Below are 20,384 nucleotides of genomic sequence, written 5' to 3'. Positions count from 1 at the left end.
CACTTAAATTAATCAAATCGAAAGTTAACAGAAGAGGAGTTATACATAAAAACATAAAGAAAAACACTGAAATAAGACGACAAAATAGGAGAATTAAATGTGGACTCTTTAATGTCAGCTCTCTGTCATCTAAAGCTGTACTAGTGAACGATTTAATATCAGAGACATATTAATACTCACATTCCTCGAGGCATAATGACGTTCATTTTCCATCCATCTTACTGAAACCTGGCTGGGTCATGAAGTGATCTGTTATGACTGGATGCCTAAATGAATCCACCATTCACTCACCATTCAGACATATTAAATTACTCACATTCCTCGAGGCACCGGCTGAGGAGGTGTGATGTTGGTCAGTTCATTGGGAGGCAGGAGCTGTAGCACCGTGCACCCCGGGTCAATTTTTTTATTTATATAGCACCAATTCATAACAGAAGTTATCTTATTGCACTTTTCCTATAGAGCAGGTCTAGACTGTACTCTATATAATATTATTTACAGAGACCCAGCAAATCCCACCATGAGCAAGCACTTGGCGACAGTGGCAAGAAAAAACTTCCGTTTTAACAGGCAGAAACATTGGACAGAACCAGACTCAATGGTGGGCGGCCATCCGCCGCTGCCATGTTTGCCAACTGCGAACCAGATCCAAAATGGAGCCAGCCTTTGACACCCAGCCCTAGTACTGTTGTTTTTATATACTTAATAGATAGACTGAAAGTTTGAAGGGCCAGTTGCTAATTACAGGTTCAGTGTGTCTAAACAATGGGCAGATGGTGCCTCTTTTCAAACAAAGAAAGCTCCTCAGAAATGCACTGTGCCAAATTAAATGAGAAGATTTAAATAGTCTTATTTCACATAAGATGTTGTGGCTCAACATTTCATCATCTTGCATGATTGTTATTCAGCGCACATCCTTAAGATTAACAGATTTGCTCACTAAAGAAGCAAAGGACTGGACATTGTGAGGTGACTTTTTCATCATGTTAATACAGTGCTGCTGAAATGAATCCTCTGTGGTGCAGCTCACTGCCTGCTTGATGGATTGAAGTCACCTCTGCATACTTCACTATAGCTTATAATTAACCACTGAACTTGTGACACCCAGTGAACCAACGTGGTTCAGGCTGTAGGTGGGTTACAGTTTAGCTGTTTAACTTTGCACTTCAGCCCTTTTTTTATCTTGATAAATGTTTCTCTGGCCTTTGCTTAAAAACATGCAACTGTGGACTGGATATTCTGTGGTGAAAAGTAGAAGTAAAGAGTTGTTGAATGTATTCTTCTTTGGATCGAGTGCTGGAAGTTTGCCTTTTCCTTTCAGGTTTGTTGTGTGTGTGTGTGTGTGTGTGTGTGTGTGTGTGCGTGCGCAGAGAAAATTTCCCACCAGTGACAATAATAGACGCCTGAAATTAATTCAGACAAATAGTACAAATCTACAGGGAATGAATTAGTTGGAATAGGACACTTCGCTGAGCTGTAGCAAACATGGGTGCATGTTTTGTTTGCATACAAATCCTGTTGAGTGTGGCTGTAGGTACTGACATCACAACTACTTAATTTCAGATTGAAGTTTGGAACTGGATGAAGTAGATGGTGATATACATTGTCAGTTTATGAACTTATTAACTGTGACTTATTCACTCTGCTGTTTGTGCAGCTCAGTATTATGAATGAAGAACTGCAGGCGACAAGTAGATGAAAACATAGTGCTAAAACATTATATAGCTAGAAAGTGAGAAAGCTAAACCTAAATCCATTTAGTTAGGGATTCGCAAGGATTCAGATTCAATAAGTGATTGATAATTATTTCAGATTATATAAAATGCTTCCAAACCCCAACTGTAGATTACTTTTCATAGCCTCATTTAAGTACTAAACATCCTATGGAGACTTCATTGTTCCTGCACTTTCAACATAGAGAATGAGACAGGTGTTTTTCCTCCATATACCACTCAGTGCACTCCCTGCAGTGTGCAAACAGACCTCAGATACTTGTCAATCTCATCGAGTGTTGCGGACGTGAGGTTTAGGGGTGCTGAGAATGAAGCAGTTATTTCCTCTGAGACTTAAGACAGATGAACAATCTGTTGAGGAAGTGGTTTGAAGCCCCCAGGAGCACCTGGGAAGTTTGAGTATGATTAAAGGAGAGGTGCTGTTTGACTGGCACATAAATTAAGTCTTCACTTCAAAACTTGAGCTGCTTCTTTAAATCATCGCGCGAGCCTGCCAAGTCGACGGCAGCATGATCTTGCTTTCAACTGAGCCAAAAGTGCTGCCTCATGCAGGGAGATTGAGATGAATCCTCTCCACATCTCAAAGCTGACAATTACATAAACAGTCAGAGAGAGGGGGGTGGAGGGTGAAGAAATACAAGAGAGCAATCGAGAGACCCAATCTGCTGCAAAACTTACATTACACCATGATTTCCCTAAAATGGGTGTTTATACTCCATATTCTGGTGTTTTGTACACATGAAATTACATGAAATACATATTTAGCAACAAATACCTTAAATTTATAAAGATTTTCATGAAATCAAACCTGATTTTTTATACTGTTATGGTTGGCATTTTTTCTGCAATAGCTATTCCACGTATTACATTCAGTAATTATCTCTCTGTGTAGGCCCAGTAGTTTTTATTGGTAAGCACGGGGGATTCACAGGACATGATGCATGCAATTAAGTGCAATTTTCTCTCATTGATAACAGCCTCACTGTTTTCTGTTCGCTGTCTTTACACCGTGTCAGAGCTGTATTAAGTTGCTGCTAATGCTAACCCAACATTTCCTACTGCTGCTGCTTTATAATAAAGGCGTTACAACTGGCGAAACACGTAGGGCCTTTTTTATTGTGACGTTTTTGGCAATTTTTCTGTCAGCCGATCATTTTTTATTTTTGCAAGGGAGTAATGGAACAAGAATGATCAGCCACAGTGAGCTGTTAGATGAAGAGCTGCAGGCGACAGGCTGCACACCTCCAACTCCTCAACGAAGTGACCAACTTTACTGCTGTTTTGTGGAAAACTACTCACGGCGTAAAATCTAATTGCGGTTGTAATTATTTTTGACTAATTTCTTTATTAAAACAACATGAGTTTGTTTGGTTGCGCTGTAAACCGATACACCAGCTGCACTTCGGTTGTATTTCTGACAAAGTAGCCACTCAACCACTTATTAAATTGTACTTGTTACCATGGTAACCACGGGCCTCGCCAAATCAACCAGGACTGAAAGGATTACAACTTTAGTCCTTAATTGGATTTGGACAGTTGGTCATTATCTACTCCAACAGGCTACAGTTAAGGGTTCAGTATCCTTAAAACAATCTAGTTTGTACTACGTGTTGTCCGTCCACATATAAAGACAACAACCACAGTCAAAGGCGGGGCAAAAAGCCTGCTGTTGTAGCCTCCTTCTGGCTGCATCCCACTGCCTCCTACAAATGCCAACCAGACAAGAATATTCTATCAGCAGCAGAGGACATGACTGAGCTGATATCTTGTATAAAGTATTGACTTTAGTCGAATTTGTCAAGTGTAAAACCATTGCAAATATCCTTTTTTTTGCTTTAGACCACCACATTTTCAGTCAATTGATCTGTGGTTATTTTTCTTCTCCATCATCCTGTTTTTGTTGTAAGACCCAACAGTCAGTATGCTATGCTAGGTGTATATATAGCTATTTAATGCCTACATCTCACCCGCACTAGACAGAAATTGATTTCTGGTTGCAGCGATGCTTCTTTGGCTCTGTTATGTTAGCCTCCTAGCCTGTGAGTCCACTGAGCCGAGTGGCGTTTCAAACAGTTTTACAGCTGTCAGGCAGTAAGTCCACAGCAGAGCTAAACTCTGCCCAAGGTGTCTTACTGTGTTTGAAACAAAGAAAATGGAAGTCTTAATGTCACATTTTCAACAACAGCTTAACTGCTGGCAATATGTCGACTTATGTCCTTTGTTATTTGCAGCACACATCCGCTGTCCTCCGGTTACACGGCAGAGCTACACTGTCTTTTGTGTTCTCCCTGTTGTCTGTCGGGCAGGAAGCAGAAGCCTGCTCTCAGCAGAGTCCTGCTATGTCCTAAGCGCCTGTTTCCCAAATTGAACTTTGAATAAAATGAAAATGTCAGCGTTCCTGCACAGGTCTGAAGAGTTGGAAGAGGAAGTTGACTGTAAAAGCTCCAGGTCTTAAAAGAGTTGAAATAGGAAAAAAATAACCTGCAGCAGTGTCACAGATGATATATTTTATTGGTTTGAGATCTGCCCAAACTGCAGTATGTGCCAACAGCTCTTTGCCTGTTTAATTCACTTGTGTAAAACTGACAAATTAGGTGTAAAAAAATGCCTCCTCAAATGTACCATAATCCATTTTTTTCACTGGAGGCCTTTTACTCTCAAGCTGCTGGAGGAAAGTTTGGTTTTGCATTGACAGCGTACTCACATAGAGCATTTTCAGTTTCTTAAGGAAGTATGTGTGAGTGGTCGGAAGTGAGTGTGCACACTGTTGTTCAATGTAACAAACATTTTTATCAGTGTTTTATGTCTCCATAAATGTTGTAAATTAATGCGCCAGCTCGCAGGAGTGTGCGAGAAAGGAAGAGAGTGAGCTAGCATATGTCTGACCGGGTCAGGCTGCTGAGGTGCATGCTGTTTCAGGTACCAGTGACACAATGACATAAAATCCGAGAAGGCCAGTTTTAGTAATAGATCCCTAACTTTGAAGTCAATATTTGTAGTGTGGGATGCAACGCAGTGACTGTATTTTAGTGAAACCCAGCTGTAGTGGTGAAAACCACTAAAAACTGCTATAAGCTGTTCAGGCAGCAATGCAAACAGCTGTAATTCTAACACAGAGGAAGTATATTTATGACACCAAAAAGGTGAGGTAGTTTATATAAGGAAATGAACAACTGCTACACAATATGGCCAAAAGTATGTGGACACCCCAAATATAATTTAGACAATAGACAATCCAACTTTGTGGCAACAGTTTGTTGAAGGCCCTTTCCTGTTTCAACATGTCAAAGCCCCTGTGCACAAAGCCAGGTCCATAAAGAAATGGTTTTCCCAGTTTGATGTGGAAGAACTTGACTGGCCCCACCCAACACCTTTGGGATGAACTGGAAAGCAGACTGTGAGCCATACTCTTGTGGTTGAATGGCTAAAATCTGGTACAAAGCCTGAAACCAGAGGAGTGGAGGCTGCTATAGCAGCAGATTTATGGCCACACTACATATGGGTGTAATACTCAGTTGTCCACATATGTCAGAATAATCGCAATATGATTTTATTTTAATTAATTTTTTTTTGCATATTGTTCAGCCCTAGTCCGCATCATCCACTATAGTTGTAATGGCAACTTGTACTCAGAGCACAACTCTCAGCATAGCCTAATTTTCAGTGATAGATTTAATCAGACCGAGTTATATTTCAGTGTGTCAACATTCATCACACTGAACTCCTCTAAACTGAAGCATCTGGTGTCTGGAAGTTTGATGTGGAGAGTGTGCATGAAAGCTAATTAGAAGATAGCAGAGTGAAAACTGTGATTATTGTTCAAAACTGCCAATTATTTTAACTCCTTATGAAGGTTTGGCATCCAGAGTTTTTAATTTAAAAGAAATGATCCAAGTGATGGTTGATGAGCTGCCAGGTTGGCTGGTAGAAGAGGCGAAGCGTTTGGCCGGTATGTGTGTGTGTGTGTGTGTGTGTGTGTGTGTGTGTGTGTGTGAGACGAGAGTGTGACATGACAGCCTGTGTTGCCTGGATACTCGATAGGACCGTCTGTCTCTTCAATTAAAGCAGAAACAGCTGTTTACACACAATAATTATGATGATAGAACAAACTTGGTCTGAGAACATGTCTCTAAAGTTTGGACGAAGGGTTCGTCTCAAAGAAGCAAAGGGATTTATAGAAAATCAAGTCGATAGTTGAAAGACAAGTTAAGTAGATTTTAGTAGTAATCCAGGTTTCAGATCTCTACCATTTTAGAGGACTCATAACGTTTTAGCAATAACTATAATTAAGAATTCATGTGTTCATGGGAGAATCTGAAAATCTTGACTGGTCGACTCCCAAACAGCAGCACAATCATGCACTGCTTCGTCAAATTAAATTTTGACAAATATGGTAAAGAATCATTTAGCGTTGGTTAAAGTTTTTAGCCTGACTTGCCATTTGTTTTCACCTCATCATGCAGGAAGACATTGATGTTTGTGTTAGCCGTTCTCTGCTTGCCCTAACCTAATCATTAATGGCTGATGTACTGTATCTGACCTGTTAATGTCATTTTCATTCGACACAGAAGTTGAAGAAGCGGTTCCTAAGGCAGTTAACGTTTGTCATGTTGATTAAAGAAAGATGAGATGCAGATGCAAAGATGCAGATTTTGAAATGGTTATTTTGGTAATGGTTATGTCCATTGCCATTTTTGTTTTTCTGTTGCTATTTTTCTGGCTCTGGCACAGAAAGGTGACCCCTTTCTTAAAAGAAGATGTTTTTCTAGTTGTATTTAGCCTTATTTAGTCTTTATACATTTGGGTTCTATTTTTAAACATTTACATCTTCAGTAGGAACCAATGGGCTTGGAGCTGAGAGCCACACACAGGGTAGAGACGTCAGAGAGTATTGAGAGACGGACTAACACATTGTCTGTTTTGGACCTTTCACAGAATTTGTTGACTGACAGAAATATTGTATTGCTGTGATTGGTTGGCTGTTTTTCCAACCAGGGAAATGACCATCACTGAGCACAAGACCAGTCTCATTTAAGTCATTGAAAAAGAGAAATGACGTCTTAGCTTTTTCTATAATTCAGAACACACTGATCCTGATAATGATTTGTTAATTTCCTATATTCATATTTTTAAATTCAGTGTTCCTAGTCTTTGTAAGCTCAGCTGGTATAAGAATGAATATACACTAGGGGAGCAGACTGTTCCAGTCATCTTATTTGTTACCGGACCTTGTTTGCTTGAAAATATGCCTGATATATTGCAACAAGTTGGTATGAGGATGATTGATTTGTTAGTTACACGACTATAAGTGTGCATTTTCATTCATTTTGGGCTGAATGAATAGGCCGTCTCTCTTCTAATGTGACAATAAGTAGTCCTTGAGTAGTATCTACCGCTCTGTGCATTTCTAAAAACCTTTTAGGAATTGAAGGGATTATGTTTCTCTTGTTTTCACTTGAGGCAGGACTGTGACAGCACAAAAGATGATCTAAAATGCAAATGTCAAAATAAATGTTTTACACATTTGAGTAGATGTAATTACTGCTCAAATCCTGTCCAAAGTGCTTCAAACTAGTGTAGTGTTAAATCAGGACAGAAACATTGCTAATAAAGCAATGTTTGATTGTTTGATTTGATTTGACGTTCAAATCTGCACCAAGTATCAAGCAGTCATCACAGTGTAATCGGAAGATGCATGTTGGCATCACACTGAATTAAAAAAATAAAATAAAAAATTCAGCATCAGCTAAAACTGTGAGATATCAACTTTATTCATTATTTATATAGGAAAATTCCCTTATAATCGCAACAAAGCTTCAAACTATGAACTGTTGTTGGTGTGTGTTCCTCAGGTGTGCAGTGTGTGTTTGTCAGGTGTGCAGTGTGTGTTTGTCAGGTGTGCAGTGTGTTGCAGGAAGCAGTTCCACTCTGGTAATCAGCAGTCTGACAGCAGACAGGTGATGCAGCATCTGCTGATGTCTAATTACACACACACAGACACACACACACACACAGGGGGAGAGAGAGAGAGTCAGCCAGCTTATGTTTGGTTTAATCACACACTGACATATGAACTGTGTTAGACTCACACTGTTGTCATTATGTACTTTATGAGATATTCTGCAGCGGAGTGAGATACACTGAGACTTTTCTGCATTTACTCATCTGACTCCAGATCTGCTGCTATTGGCAGATTGTGCAGTGATATTAATTTTTGCCTGCGTCAGTCAGGCCTATTTCTGGACATGTTTTCCCAGGAGTCGAAGTGTTTGTACTCACACTGCAGTCATTAGGAAGTCAAAATCAGAAAGGGTGAAAATGGGTTATTCCCACAGTGTGGCCTGATATTTTCAGCAGCACAATTGAAATTAATATTCTTCTCTCAGCAAGACAAAAAGGCAACAGCCACTCCAGCGGCCCCTTGAGGCTGTCAATACACACCAGAAATTCTTAGATGGATGAGAAATGGAGAGTTTGGTGTGAGTCCAGAGGAAAGGTTTATTCTTTGTCCATCTTCTGACACTTGTCAGGCTCAGCTCTATGCTGTCCGAACTGCACTGTCAGTATAACTTGGAGTGGATAAAAGCACCACCATTGGCAATACAGCAATGCGCTTGAGTTGACGGTGAAGAAAATGTGAATAAATGTGTTTCCCTCCACTGCTGTTATGTGAAAGTTAGTAGGGTGCCATTAAAGCATTGCAGAAGAAGAGGGCGCAACGAGATGATGTAATTAAAAGAGCGCCCCTCAAACGATGGAAACCCATGTGGAAAACATGATAGAAATATGACATTTATGTTTGTTTAGATCTGATGTATTTTTTCCTGCCGCAATTTTTGTTGTCTACAGCTAGTAGAGCGGAAACTTCCGTTCAAATAAGTCACATGCTTTACGTCATGATTTATTCACTAAGTCTTTCCATTGCACATGTCGCATTTTGTTATTATTCAGAATCAGAATCAGAAATACTTTATTGATCCCCGAGGGGAAACTCTTTTGTTACAGCAGCTCCCTATCACGTCAGTGCACACAGGGATAGAAGTACTAGCAAAAAATATAATACACTATAATACAGGTCAGAAAATAAATTAAGTACCAAGTGGGTATGAGTATAAAATAAGTGTGAAGTACAAAGTGGGTTTACCGGTTGATGATAATAATACGGTATAAGGTAATAGTGCAGAACTGTCAAGTTAAGTGTAGCTTATTAATAACAATTAATTGAAACATCAAACGCACTTACTGAGTGGCCTGTTCAGTCACAGTACAACCACAGTCTGATCTATTTCGGTTAAGGGCCTTATTTAAGGGTGGCAATGAGGGAGGGGCTGCTCTTTTACACTCCCCTCCCAAATTTATCTTTCCAGTCTGGGGATGGAACCATCGACCTCCTGCTGGCATGCCCACTTCTCTTAACCTTTTGAGGCCCCGACACACCGGCTGTCGGCCGATGTCTGAGCAAGTTGAATCAGCGGCCGAGGCCGTCAGTGAGAGAAATCACTCTGATGGGCTGTTCAGCTTTAGCAAATCGGTGCACGAGAAGTTAAATATATTTACAGAAGATCAGACGTTTCATATTGGACAGATCAGACAGGAAATCAGACATTTTCTCGAAGCAGCTGTTTTATGAAACCTACTTCCCTGGGACTGCTTTTGTTTATAATCCGCAGTCTTCCGGTGATCTTTTTTTGAATGACCAATGCAGACTACTGTCACCTTCTGGTATGGAGAGTTATTACCTCTCGCGCACACACTGAACTTTCGTGCCAGTTGGCTGTTTGCTGTAGTTGGTGTGCTGAGTTCTACTGCCACTTTTTGGCCAAGACACAGGTGACGTGAGGCGACACAACAGTCGGCTTTTGTCGCCGCTAGTTCTTTGACATCGGTTTGATGCGTCAGGGCCTTTAGGCCACCACGCTGAGTGGAAGAGTCCTTTCTCGATCATACTACATCATGTTACTTTACCACCCGCATGACATCATTAAATTTTTTTTTTTATGTTTTTGCTTAGATTTGGTATCACCCAGTGAGTTCATTTTGTACATTCTTCCCGTAATTCCTTTAATTTTCATTGCCATCCAGTGACTGTAAAATGTCCCTTCAGGACTGTGATATGTAGTGTGAGGGTTAGGGATCACCAGTTAGTAGCATTCATCATCTGAGGACCATGAATGTCTTCACTAAATTGTGGTGCAATTTCACTCTGGACCAAAGTGTCAGACTTGTAGCGCCCTGCAGAAACATGCAACACCACGACCTTTTCTTTAGGAAAGCACTTTCATCTGGCTGATCACTGATGGCCTAACTCACCATGCTCAGCTGCTATAGGCCGACTGTACGGACAAATAATGTTTGACCTCACTGTGGCCTGTTGATTGCATTTGAGGCATTAAAATTGTGATATTTAAATCACTGGGGCACTGACGCAGAACACTTTAATTGCTTTCCTGATCAAGCATTTGAAAAGCTTTGTTTCTGTTTGTTTATTACCAACATCAAAGAAATGGTAATGTGGTGTGAGCCGTTCAGATCAAAATGTGTTTAATCAAGGCCTTGGCCCAGCTTTTCAGAGAGAAAGAAGGTTTAAGGAGCTGACTGTACCAGCATTTTGTGGAGCGCTGGATGTTTTATCATTTCACTGGCAAATAGTTTTGATCAATGTGTCATGGGTTCATTGACCAGCTCTAAGATTTAAGGTCTGCTCTTACTGGACCTGCCCAGCTCTGAAAATTGACAGAGGTTGTATAATATTCGGGGGGGGGACTTAGCATCGGTGTTGATTTAAAAAGAGCCGTTCAGAGGTTATACTGGTCTGCTGTTACAGTATTACAATACTCGCTGTTTAAATTGCTAATAAAGTGTGACAAACTCTCAATGAATTAAATAAATAATATATAAACTGATAAAATGTTTTCATAAGGAGAATTCCAGAGAGCTTGTGAAGAGTGAGGCAGACCTACATTTGTTTTTGTTTACATATGTATAATCAGCACATTAGTTGAATAAATCATTTTTAATGGATGAAATGCACAACCGTGCAATGATGCAGCACTCACAAATCCTCATTTAGATTCAGTGAGCTTTCATGAGACAGAAATGCCTTTTCTTTAGGCATTAATCTAAACTGAAGGTACATTTCCATATGTTTTGTTTTTCACTGTTCTCCAAAACATCTTGCATTGTAATTACAGAATTATCTTAAAACGTTATTTGCAATTTTCTTGTTTTTTTTTTTTTTTTTTTTTCACCAAAGTAATAACATTTTTTAATTTTTTAGGTTAAGTTAAATTAATGTATATTTAAAATGTGTAGTAATTCTCCCTCTTGAGCAAACAAAACCCCATAACACACCTGAGTGGATATTCAGTTGATTTCATGGTGTAGGGTGAATATGAATTCAGAAAACATGAGTGTGATGTGAAATGTGAACCGGTGCACCAGCTATGTGAACATTTTAATGTAGCTTAGTTTGAACACACAGCGTTAGAGTTACACTATAGTTATACTATACTATTGGTAAAAACAGATTGCACCATATAAGTAAATTACAACGCACAGTTAACCTATAACTTCAAATGTACACCTTCCCAAAGCAGATGTAAGGGATGCCTTATTAACTGTTGTCAAGGGGCAACGATGTTTACACTGGGAGCTCATGTTCTTTTTACATTCATGATGATGCTGACATGCAGGCTTCGTATTGTGCTGTACAGTTTCTGTTTTTCGCAGTAGACAAGGACAGTGTGATTTTTATGCTGCATTCACTCGATCACTTGGTTGCTTGTAAGAGAAACTTGGAACTGTTTAGGTCTTCATCTGCAGAATCTTCTTAGCAAGACTGAAGCTTTCCAGAGACTTCTGGTGGTGGTGGTGGTGTTATTTTGGAAAGTACAGCCATCCTCAGCTTAGTAAACATCAAGTACAACAGTAGATAAATGATCACTGAATTAATAAAATCACACAACATGACAGCATACATTATTTTCTCCTTTTTAATAAAACAGTCTATTGTAGGTTCCTTAATTTCTGTCTCTAGTTAGTAATATCTTTCTTACCCATATTACCTGAATGATGCACTAAATGAAATGATTTTCTCTGCATGAGTACAGATGGTGCAACTGAATAAAGTGCCAAGGTTAGTGTGAAACTAACTAGGTACAATGTAAGTCAGTGTTGACTTAACAGACAAACTTATGATCAAACTTGTGTTTAGCTGGTGGAACAGGCTGCAGGTCTCTTTGCCTTTACTCCTTGCCTTCCTTATGTTGTTGGTTTTCACGTGCTGGTCCAGAGAGAAATTATATTTCATTCAGTTGTATTTGTTATGTCTGAAACTACAAACTTGAACTTGACCTGAATCCAAAAATACACACTGTACATTAACTGGAATGGACTTTAGACAGACAGGATAGGACTCCACTGGACTTTCCATGTATAAGTGTGTTTCCATCCACCAGTTTTTTTTTTTATTTGTTTGGTTTTTTTTGTGCATTATCATAAAAAAACATCTGAGGAAACACCAGGAGTTCTGAAAAAGTTTTTACGCTTGGCTGAGGTGGAACAGTTGGTGTAAAGCGATAAAAGCAGAATACTAAAGCTTCTGCTCCACTGAAAAACCAAAAATAGTGACAGATGAAAACATTAGATCTGTGTGGAGCGATGAGGAGACTGTAACCTTCCTCAAATTAATACATGAAACAAACATAAATGTCATATTTCATTCACATTTTCCACATTGTTTTTGTTTGTTTGAGGTTTGACTGGAGCTCTATAATCATGTAGCGCCCTCTTCTTCTTTAATGGTTAAATGGCACCTGATAGGAGAATTGGCGTCACCAACTATTTATCTTGGTGCAGTCTTCTCCGAATAGTCTCATAACAGTAGTGGGTGGAAAAGCACATTTGCATTTTCTTTTGCAGATTTTCTGGAAGTTGATTTAAAATTTGCATCAATTTGGATGTAAACTTGGCACATGTTTCTGTCTCAGTAGGCTTATAGAGGGGTGTGTTTGCTTGAGTCGGTTTGCTTGATTGACATGTGTCTCAGCCTATCAGTTGCCACTTGTTTGTCCCATCTCAGCCTCACCCAGGCTTCCCTCTCTTTGCCTTAATGTTCTGACTCCAGGAATTTCCAAATCTGTTTTTCTAGTCACAGTGGAGACTAAGCACCCCTGAGTGATGTAACTGTTCACTGCTGCTGATGTGGTGGAAATGCTCAGTGTTGACTGCACCCGAGGCTCCACAGCAGAGTGGAGTCCTGTTAGTTTAAAAAATGTGTGAAGAGCAAAATTATAATTTTGATACCTAAAACTTCCTCACATCCTCCAGTGGGTCCCCGTGTCATTTCCTGGATTAATGTTGTTGCTAAGCGATACTGCTCACGGAGTGGATTGGAATTTGTTGCCTGGCAACTTTTAGCTTATTGAGCATTCTATCAGGAAGCAGAAGGAAGCATCAGATCCTCGTGTGAATTTAACGACACAAATCTCTCTGATAGTCTGGCTCTGGCAGAGGCTTTGATTTGTAGACAGTTGGTTTCCTCTGCTAAAGGCAGGATGCTTAAATCTTTTTAAATGGATGTTTTTTCTCTTTCATAGCGAGAAAGAAAGTTGTTCAGAGCAGACGGGAAGGGACTTTGGGAGTAAGTAAACGTGGGTTGAATGAAGGAGATGGTACATAGTTTTTATCTTACCAACAGTTAAAATTTTGTTTTTTAGAGCTGCAATGATTAGTCAATTAATCGATTATTCAATCGAAAGAAAATTAATCTTCAACTATTTTGATAATCGATAATTGTCATTTTTAAAGCAAGAATGCCAAACACTTGATGACTCCAAGTTTTCAAATGTAATAATTTGTTGCTTGTTAGTCTTACATTATAGTAAATTTATTATTTTGGGGTTTGAACTGTTGCTCAGACAAAACACATTGGATGACATCATCTTGTGCTATACGATATTGTGTTGATGTACAGACTGATGTTTATAGACCAAACAATTGATCGATTCATCAAAAATGAAAATAATTGTTAGTTGCAGCCCTTAGCCAGATTGAGAGACAATCAGCCAGCGTTTGGAGGTCCTTGTTCTGGCAGGTGAAGGTGTAAAAGTAACAGGTGCATTTCATGTTGAACCATGTGCTGTGGTCATTAAAGAGATATTCCTCGCCTGCTTTGTGTTTGGAAGGAGCCTTCTACTCCTGCATCCTCAAATAGACCCTGACCTTTCCACAGCGGCTGGTTGTTCAGAGAGGTATGACTCTGTCAACGCTGCTGCTGCCTGTTTGTTTTGAAAGATGAGGCTGGCTTCTGGCTTCTTTATGCAGCCACGCACACACTCCAGTTGTCTCTGTGCTCTTGGCATCTCTCTATTTCTATCCCAAAACTTGGTAGAAAAGTTTGTGCATTTATGTACTTGTCTCATACAAGTTTCGCCAACATACGCAGGGAGGTCAGAAATCGAAGGACTCAGTAGATTAATCTTTTGCTATAATTGACCTATTCCTGTAATTGGTCTCTATCCCAGAATGCACTCTGCTCCAGTGACCCACTTCTCTTGAGTCAACTCAGTGTCTCCCCAGGGTGCTCGACACACCAACTCAAGTCTGCTGCTTCTCTGCTGCTCGCTTACCAATTAAAGTCAGACTGTAGACCAAACCAGGATGTGAAACTACTGAATCTCTGTGTAATACGGACTCATGCACTCCTGCCCTTTATTTTACCCAGGACTGCACTTTTATTTGGCTCTGTATAGGTCTTACATTTCCTTTTTATTTAAGTATTGTTGTTTTTTTTACTTGATCAGCTGCTGTTTTTTTTTTTTTTGTTTGTTTGTTTTTTAGCATTATTTTTTTAATATGTTCATTTATATGTATTTTTATATTCTTAAACCTGCAATGACTTTTTTTGGTCACTTGGGGGCAGTGTAAACAAGTTGTGAACCAACACTGACAGATCATCCTTTTAAGTTGATATGGCAAACTTGTTAGCAAACAGTTGCTTATTTACACATCCAGCCGTTACGGAGCAACATGATAATTTATTTAGAGTCGTGTTTGTGTCCACCTGATGAATGTAAGTCCAATATTCTCTCTTTTAGCTCTGTTTTTGGTCTCCACCAACTCCTGAGGGAAATATCTGGTTCTTTAGCTGCTAAATGCTCCACTATGTGTGTCTGTTTGCTGCTGAGCAGGTAGTGTACAGTGGCTTTTTACAGCTTTTCTCTGAAAACAGCTGAAAACGGCGCTATGAGAGCGGTGAGAGTGAACCAAAACAGTAAAGTTGCGGGCCGGACAGATAAACAATGAACCTAAACTCTCTGTAAAGCTCCATAAAGCCGAGGGGAGCTGCAGATTGAGCTGATAATTCTCTGTAGGCTCATCAGTACCAGAGACACCTTTCACATTGTCACATTATTTTCAAATTGTCATACATCACTATATAAATATATTTTATAGCTGCTTTATATTTGAATTTTTATATTGCTTTAATGGATTTTACTTTTAGATTGATGTTATTTATTGTCGTCAGTGTATTCCTGCCCTGTGTGTTTAATGCCTATTTGCAAACCAAATGTCCTTCAAAACCTAAGGATTAAAGTTAAAATATCCATCTGAACAGTCCTTTAATCACTTTTTTAAATTATAAAAATCAAGATTATTTGTAAACATGAAATTAGTTGTCTTATGGGTTACCATAATGTCTTCCTGGGTGTCTATCTCAGGCTCCCAAAGGGGCCTGGAAAGTCTGGAAAATATAGGTCTTGAGTGGAGAGAGCAATTGTAGTTCCACTCTCCTATCACATTGTTCTGTTTGTATCCGGTGTTTATATTTATTAATCCATTACTTCTCAAAGGTAGTGTAATTTAGAAACAGAAAAAGTGAAATATGAGAACCCTGCAGTAGTTTAAGCTACTGATGGCAGTTAAACAGAGAGAGAGCGTTCCTCTGACTTGAAATACTGTAACTTCGAGCAGCTATGTTGGAGGTACACTGCTGTAAGGCCTCGTTCAGACAGTCTCATCTTTCTTTTTATTTGGACAACTGTGTTGGCACAGTGGCAGTCCTGCTGCAGAGCCTCTGAAGTTGTTCCTGGCTCAACTTTTGCCTCAGAGCAGTCCAACATCATCCAGCAATCAGTCATGCAAGCCAATCGAAAACACGCAAGTACACATTCTGGGTAGAATAACTTCTAGCTTGTAGGGCTGGGTATTGTTAGAAATACTGATTTTTCAATACCGATGCCACTACAATACCGGAGTTTCCGTACTGATACTGTTTTAAAATACAGCATATCTTATCACAGAGTTAATAAACAAGACTAAGAATCTGACCAAGAAATTTGACAACTCTTGGTACCTGACTGTTTTTGATACATGATTCAGGTTTTAGAACCTGGGAGTAGTTTTGGTCAAAACTCAAAATGCACTGAAATTTATGACCCACCTATAGCAGCAGTCAGGACAGAGGAGCAGATGGAAAAACTAATCATTTTAAAGTCATACCTTCTACATCACTTGTCATTTTTTCACTCTTCTTTATTTAAAGTGGCAGTCCTGGATGATTTGGCGACACCTAGTTACTGGTGGTAACAGCAAACGCGGTTTAACACTACAGGTGTAGAATTCTGAGGGCAGCAAAACAAACTATTGTCGTTTTTTAATAAAGAAGTCAGGCAGTAATTGGCCTTTTTCCATCATTCTGTGAGCAACCGTGATCTGGTTTTATGCTGCATGTGGCATGAGTCTGCAAACAGCAGGACACAACAGTGAAAGGAGTCTGTTACCTCGCTCTAAAGTTGCAGGTGTGCAGCCTGCAGCTCTTCATCGAACATCTCACTGTGGCTGCTGCTTCTTCTTCCATTACTCCAGTATTTCAAACTGATCCAATGTCAAATGTGATAGCGGTCAGTGTCAGAATGCTCGTTAATGCTTGTAAATGCTTTTAATGTGAAGCTGCTGCAGTAGCAAATGTTCGGTTTGCATTAGCAGTAACTTAATACAGCATTTTTCCCGGCAATGTCGCCACAGACGCCCAGTTAGTAATACTTCAGAAATATAAATATTGCAATACTTTTAAATAATTGATGGTGTGTGAAAGGTTCTGAGCTGGCGTTGAGCCCAGCATGTCGTTGCTATGTGACCCTCATAGGTCCAGTTTTGGTTGAGCTGGTGAGGGGTGATGGTGCTGTTTTCTACCATTACACAACACTGTGCGTGTGTGTGTGTGTGTGTGTTGAGCAAACTGTGTCTCCGTGTTGCTGCAGACGCTTAAAGTCAAACCTCAGCAGTTAATGAGCGAACGTTTCATGTGTTTTGATGTTTTTTCTTCTTCTCAGAGACTTTGGAGCCCTCGCCGCCGACTGCAGCCCAGATCAGATATGGTGAGAGATTAAATCTGACACACACTAACACACACGCACTAATCCTCTATATTTTGGAAACAAACTGCAACCTTAAATTCCTCCATCAGTGTTTCTATGATGTCAGCAGTTCTGGCTTGAAGACAGTTTACTTTTTTAATAAATACTTCCAGTAGTCGACCTTTTCTCTGCGTTTATGGTGGAAATCAAAGCTGTTTGTGTGTTACTGACAAGACTAATTAGCTTTGTTGATTTTTCTTGTCTATCATTCCATCAAATAACAGTTTGGTCTGTGAAGTCTGAACACCAGAGATAACCTTGGTTCAATTATCGGACCTCATAATCAGACTCCACGCCATTTTGAAGTCATTGAGTCATTTTCAAAACAATATTTATCCATAGTGTGAAACTTTGGAGCCCACCAGGGGTCATATAAAACAGAAAAATAATATTGCTGTGGAGATCCGTGTGCTCCAGATTGCTAAACCAAGAAAACAGATTAATAGACCAGACCCACGGATTAGTAAACCTGCGCATGGGTTGCTAAATTGACTGCTTCAGGAACATCCATATAGCATTCAGAATCAAAGCGGGGAATTTATCATTCTTTTATTGTTGTGTTTTTGTTAAGTAATGTAATGCAGGATTTAATTGTCATACCAGATATAATAAATGAAAGCATAGACTAATAACTAGTAAAATAGAGAAAATACTATTATTCCATATGCTGTATTCAAAACAAGTGAGCCACAGCATTTTACAAACCCTCTTTTCTTAGCCACACTAGGAGCGTATAGGACTAACAGTTCTGTGAGTGCTCCTCCAAATATTTTTTCCCCTTACAGTTTATGAATCTGTTCACTGTTTATTAATATGTTTGCATGTATTTCCATATATGCTCCAGCACTTCAACTTCTTCAACTTACAGCTCTTCTATACTGATTCAAATTGCACCCAAACTGTTGACACACAATCTTCGTGATTTAAAAACAATCACACATTTTCCTTCACGTCTATGGAAATATGTACCTAGTATTTGTGAAATTAATTTGTAACTCAGAGCACATGTGGTAGTTAAGAAAACGAAAAAAAGACATTTTGACGTATTTAATCTATTAATTTACCAGCCAGGTTGATGACTGTGCTCTGTGCAGCTAAGTGCAGGACAAAAAAACAATAATAATACATTTAAATGTCAGATTATCTGTTAATCCTTCCAGTGTTGTTTATGTATCTCTTTCTGTTTGTTTGCAGTTTTGTTCCACAACGCCCTCCCCTTTGTTGGATTTGGTTTCCTTGATAATGCCATCATGATTGCAGCAGTAAGTAAATTACTTTGCAGAGTGATGCAGGTTAATTTGACACAGATTTTGTGAAATGGAATAGAATCTGGACAGATGTAAGCCTTTATTCAAGACCACCTTTTCCTCTGTCTACTTGTTCTTCTTGTGATACCACTGAGTCTGGATGCACATCTCACCTTATTCTCTCCTGTTCTCCAGGGAACACAGATTGAACTCTCCATCGGAGTCACTCTGGGGATCTCCACCATGGCTGGTAAGAACGTGTACAGAATCAGTCTGAAGTCGAGTCACAATGAAATCTAAATTGACTTCATCATCTTGTTTGCTAATTCTCCATTCCATTTATAATAAATCGATTAGTTGACAGAGAATTAAGCATCAACTGTTTTGATTGCATGTTAATTTAAGTCATTTATCGAGCAAAATTTCAAACATCCTCTGTTTCCATCTTCTCAAATATGATGATTTGCTTCTTTTCTCTTCTTTGTACCTTTTGTGAATTGAATATGAATATATGATAATATATGCACACATGAATATTATTGAAAGCCCAAAGTGTCTTGGGCTAATTGATGAAACACCAGTGATGAGTGGTTCCCACTTGAATACTCTTTGGAGTATTGTGGTCTTAGCCACCAGGCAAGAACAATGCCAAAGGAGGAGAGGAGGGAGTGGTTGCATGCTGACCATCTCACTTCATGCACAGATAAGTTCACAGCTCTGCAGGGTGAGACACTGCAATGACTCCTCCATATTTTTAGATTTTGCTTTCTCTGGTTCTAGCCTCTTAAATGTAAGGAATTGCTGCTTTTGAGTTATCTCAATGCACGTTTCCTATAGAGCAGGTCTAGACCGTAATCTTTTTAAACTATCTTTTGGGTTTTGGACTGTTGGTTGGACAAAAAAATCAACGTGAAGATGTCTTCTTGGGCTCTGGCAAATTATAATGAGCATTTTTCACTCATTTAGAACATTTTATAGACTAAATGATTAATCAAGAGACTAATGGATAATGAAATTAGTTGCAGCTTTACACTTATTACACCAATAAATTCCAATTCAAATATTTACTTTGTGGATGGCGGCAAGTTTTCGGTCGTTAATTCATTCTTTGGAATTGGGAACAAAAAAAAATATAATAACTAATTATACCATAACAGATTTTTGAACAACCTGCAGATAGTTTTGAAAATATCTGTGTTTAGCATGCGATTTTAAACAATTGTGGGCTTGTGTGTCTGTGTGCGCTCCTGTGTGTTTGCATAATAAACAGTATTGTATGTAGAAACCTTATGACAGCACTAAAAGATCGTCAGACGCTGACACATAACCACTCAGACTTTTTAAAACCGGTTAGAGGACTCAGTAATTCTCTATGGTTGAAATTGTGATTTTTCCACTTTGAAGAGCTTTTGTAGGATTTTTAAAAATTCGGAATCGTTTTACTGAAATAATTACCTCCCATTTAATTATCTGCAGTTCTGTGTTTTAAGATCAAAGTTCATTCATGGACAGTAATCCCATTTTCCTGAGAAAAGATTGATGTGTATATTCTCAGGAAGTAATCATTTTAAAAATAGAGGAAAACCTTCAACCCATATTGTTATATTATTATTGTTATAGTTTGGGCTGCACAGAAACAAACACTTCCTTCTCTCTTTCGTCCAAAAGGAGGTGATGAAGGCATCCGTTATAAAAGAAATCTTGTCACCAGGCCAGTGTACCTACCTTATGACCACATAAAGTCCTCGCAGGTGTTATTTCTTTTATTCAGGCTGGACGTTACACAGTACATATAGTGTCTGAAAGCGAAGCCATCACCTGGAAGACTTTTATTACTCATACCTGTAACTCCGGTGATGCCACCAGTTGTATAAAATTGCACTGAAATATCTTTTCAAAGACTCGCAGCTCATCCATTGTCCTGGATGTCGTTGCAGTTTATTGCTACACAGCCCTCCTGTCATCATGGCTGCTGTCCTGGCTGC

At 39.2% G+C, this 20,384-nt stretch overlaps 1 protein-coding gene across 1 annotated transcript in view; it reads left to right on the top strand.

Moving 5' to 3' along the window:
- tmem65 (transmembrane protein 65) overlaps positions 1-20,384 on the top strand; it is a 35,485-nt gene that overhangs the window by 6,676 nt on the left and 8,425 nt on the right. Inside the window, exons 2-4 of the mRNA XM_044170817.1 lie at positions 17,069-17,113; positions 18,347-18,414; positions 18,595-18,649. Of these exons, the coding sequence (XP_044026752.1) occupies positions 17,069-17,113; positions 18,347-18,414; positions 18,595-18,649 (168 nt within the window). The remainder of the gene's footprint in view (positions 1-17,068; positions 17,114-18,346; positions 18,415-18,594; positions 18,650-20,384) is intronic.

This window comes from Siniperca chuatsi, linkage group LG17, assembly GCF_020085105.1.
Source record: "Siniperca chuatsi isolate FFG_IHB_CAS linkage group LG17, ASM2008510v1, whole genome shotgun sequence".
In the NCBI taxonomy this organism is placed as follows: domain Eukaryota; kingdom Metazoa; phylum Chordata; class Actinopteri; order Centrarchiformes; family Sinipercidae; genus Siniperca; species Siniperca chuatsi.
This window is presented reverse-complemented; position numbering and strand designations above follow the sequence as displayed.